We start from the raw sequence: 2,886 nt of genomic DNA on the forward strand, positions 1-2,886 counted from the left end.
GCATGGATCTAATTAACTTCTGCACCTTTATTTATTTCCTCAAAATAAACTGCTGGCTCCTCTGTTTAGACTATAAATGGATTAAAACAACGTTGCATCCTCTTTAGTTTTCTCTGTTCTGTACTGGAGACTGGAGTTAAAGGCGCCATTTCAACTAAAGGTTTGCAATGAGCTTCCTAACCAAGGTGTCCTGTCCATCACTCTTCAACACGCTGTCAGCTCCCGGTCAGAAAGACGCATTTAGTTCAGTGTCCATGAGATGATATTCAGAAAGGATTTTTTTTATTGATTGATTTTAGTTGCCTCTGCGATGAACTCTTTGCGTAAAGTCTGTCATGTCTCCATGTGAACCAGTCAAAGGTGTTAATTAAAACCTGTCAAATGACAGAGGGGCTTAAAAAATAACCAAATATTTAGTTTGGTTATTTAAAAAAAAAATATATATATATAATCGATTAGATAGATAAATACATGTGCACACACACATTTTAAATTTTGCCCCCCCCCAGAGGTAGTCCTGGCCCCCTTTTGCCCCCCCCCCCAACTTTAAAAGTCTAGCTCTGCCACTGAGGCAATCATACCAACGTTTCCAAAAAACAGATGAGTATCTTACTGCCCTATATTTAACTTTAGTCAACAACAGGATAATACTATACACTGCTGTTGCTAGTCTGAAGGAACTGAGTGAGGATGGGTAGGGAAGAGGTGCTCAGCTTGTACACTGCAGTACCCAGGAGGAGCGGGCTGGGGGGTTGCATTTTACTAAAAGTAGATATCGAAATCAAGTGTCAAAGTAAAATAAGAAAAAAAAATCTTTATTGGCATTACAGCAATGAAACTTGTCTCACAGTTGCTGAGTGTTTGAGGTTTGAACGCTTCTTGCCATCACAGTATTCTTCAGTTTGTTCCTTATTGGTAAAATTAAAGGATTACTTTTAATTTTTACTCAACTATACAGAGGACTCCATGTTTCAGGTTTTCCACATTTACTTATATTTAGCCAAGTGTTTTAACAGGTGAGTTACATATGGGGAAAAAAAAATCTGGCCTTATTTTATATCTCATTGCTACAAATAAATATCAGAAAACTGTTCATAGATGAAGACTATGATCACAAACACAAACACAACCACCAGTCTGCAACCAAATACTGTAAAACAGAAACTGCTCAGTCCCGTTAAGTTCAGGACTAAATTTGATTGAAATTTTGTGTTTGAGGCCCCAAAGGAACACTCTGCAAACCTCCATGAACCAAAAGAACAATGCAGAGGAAACTGGCTCAGATTTCCTCCACAACTTGTGAAACACTGAAGTTGTGAAGTTGCACAGAAAGCCAGTTCTTTGTTTTCACCACTACTGAACATGGGTCCATGGCAAACAGAAGGCATCATTTTTGGGGGACTAGTGGGTATAGAAATAACTCTTCTGTTTAATTCTTAGACATTTTATCAGATAAATGAGGTGACAGATTTGTCTCTTGCAGAAGGCATGGCGGAGGCTGGAGCCCACCTGACCTCCACGGTTGTTAATGAGCAGCCATCCATCTTTGAAGTGCTGGCCCAGGAGTCTCTGATGGAGGCTGTCAGACCTGCTCTGAGACATGCAGTCAAGGTGAGGCTTCCTGTTGGTAGATACCAGCCCATATGAAGCTTTCCTTTTCTTTTTACCCTGCTCCTCCAACTGTCTCAGGTTCTGACTGAATCCAACCCGTCCCACTTTGGACTCATTTGGAAATGCTTTGATGAGCTCTACCTGCTGATGGATGTCCTCCTGCAGAACCACTTCCTGTCCCAGTGCAACGCCTCCTTCTCTGAGAACTTCTATGGACTCAAGAGGGTCTCAGGTGGGCGGCGCCTTCCTGCTCGCCTGGGCTTGCACAAGAGTTCCCATTGGTGGTCCCTGCTGCTCTTGTGCCTGGTGCCATACCTGCGGGCCAAGCTGGAGGTGATGCTGGCCCGGCAGAGAGAGGAGGAAGACTTCTCCATCAGGCTGCCACAGACCAGGAAGCAGAGGTTGTACCGAACGGCGGTGGCAGCATACCCGTATGTCAACTCAGCCTGGCAGTCCTGGATCTTCTGCCAGCAATTGCTTTTTGTTTTCGGAGTCAGCAGGACACACAGTCCCCTGCTGTGGCTGGCCAATGTCAGACTGGCACGGCTCACCACACAAGACCTCAGAGATTCACAGTGGAAAACCAGCTGCAGTCCCAGGCCGGCCAATGGGAGGTTGGTGAACTCTTCAGGGTTTTCAGGATTAGGGCTGGCTATTATGGAGATTGAATTTTATTTTAATATTTTGAGGTACAGTTGTGATAACAATAAAACTTATGATAAACTATTACTTCTATTTTAGGTCTCTGTATGCCTGGCACTCTATGGCACAGCATTCATAGCACTAAAAACACAAACATTGGAAAAACATTCCCATTTTAGCCATTCTTCTTCAGGACACTACCTACTGAAATAAGTGTGATGTATATCACTAAATTGCTTTTAATCATATAAATCTACTGATAGTTATTTAAGTCCTGTGGAAGAAACAGTGGAGAAAGTAGTAAAAAATAACACTTACCCTAATACTGTCAGTTTTCTTTTCTATTTAACATTTTCAATTGAAATCTATTGAAAAACAATAAATCAAAACTCTTTTATAATACACCACAAATGATAATACAATAAATGCCCACCTATGCAGGAGGGAAAGGTCATGTATGCAGCTGGCAGAGGAAGGGAATTTTTCACACAACAAATACAAACTTGAAAAAAGTTAGAATACAGAAATTTACAGAGGGATTCCTTCTGGGAAAGAGCTGAACCATTAAACAAGTATCATTGTTTGAAAAAGTATAGCAAATGTTTTTTATTTTCAGAAAAAGGGTACACTAGC

The 2,886-nt window shown here is 41.4% G+C and overlaps 1 protein-coding gene across 1 annotated transcript in view; it reads left to right on the forward strand.

Moving 5' to 3' along the window:
- Window positions 1-501: 501 nt before the first annotated feature.
- The window catches only part of pex12 (peroxisomal biogenesis factor 12), a 14,374-nt gene continuing 11,989 nt past the window's right edge, over window positions 502-2,886 (forward strand). Inside the window, exons 1-3 of the mRNA XM_015023058.1 lie at window positions 502-1,404; window positions 1,484-1,611; window positions 1,690-2,225. Of these exons, the coding sequence (XP_014878544.1) occupies window positions 1,371-1,404; window positions 1,484-1,611; window positions 1,690-2,225 (698 nt within the window). The 5' untranslated portion in view covers window positions 502-1,370. The remainder of the gene's footprint in view (window positions 1,405-1,483; window positions 1,612-1,689; window positions 2,226-2,886) is intronic.

The sequence above is a fragment of the Poecilia latipinna genome, unplaced genomic scaffold (genome assembly GCF_001443285.1).
Source record: "Poecilia latipinna isolate Pla-1442-1.1 unplaced genomic scaffold, P_latipinna-1.0 Scaffold3185, whole genome shotgun sequence".
NCBI classification, from domain to species: Eukaryota; Metazoa; Chordata; class Actinopteri; order Cyprinodontiformes; family Poeciliidae; genus Poecilia; species Poecilia latipinna.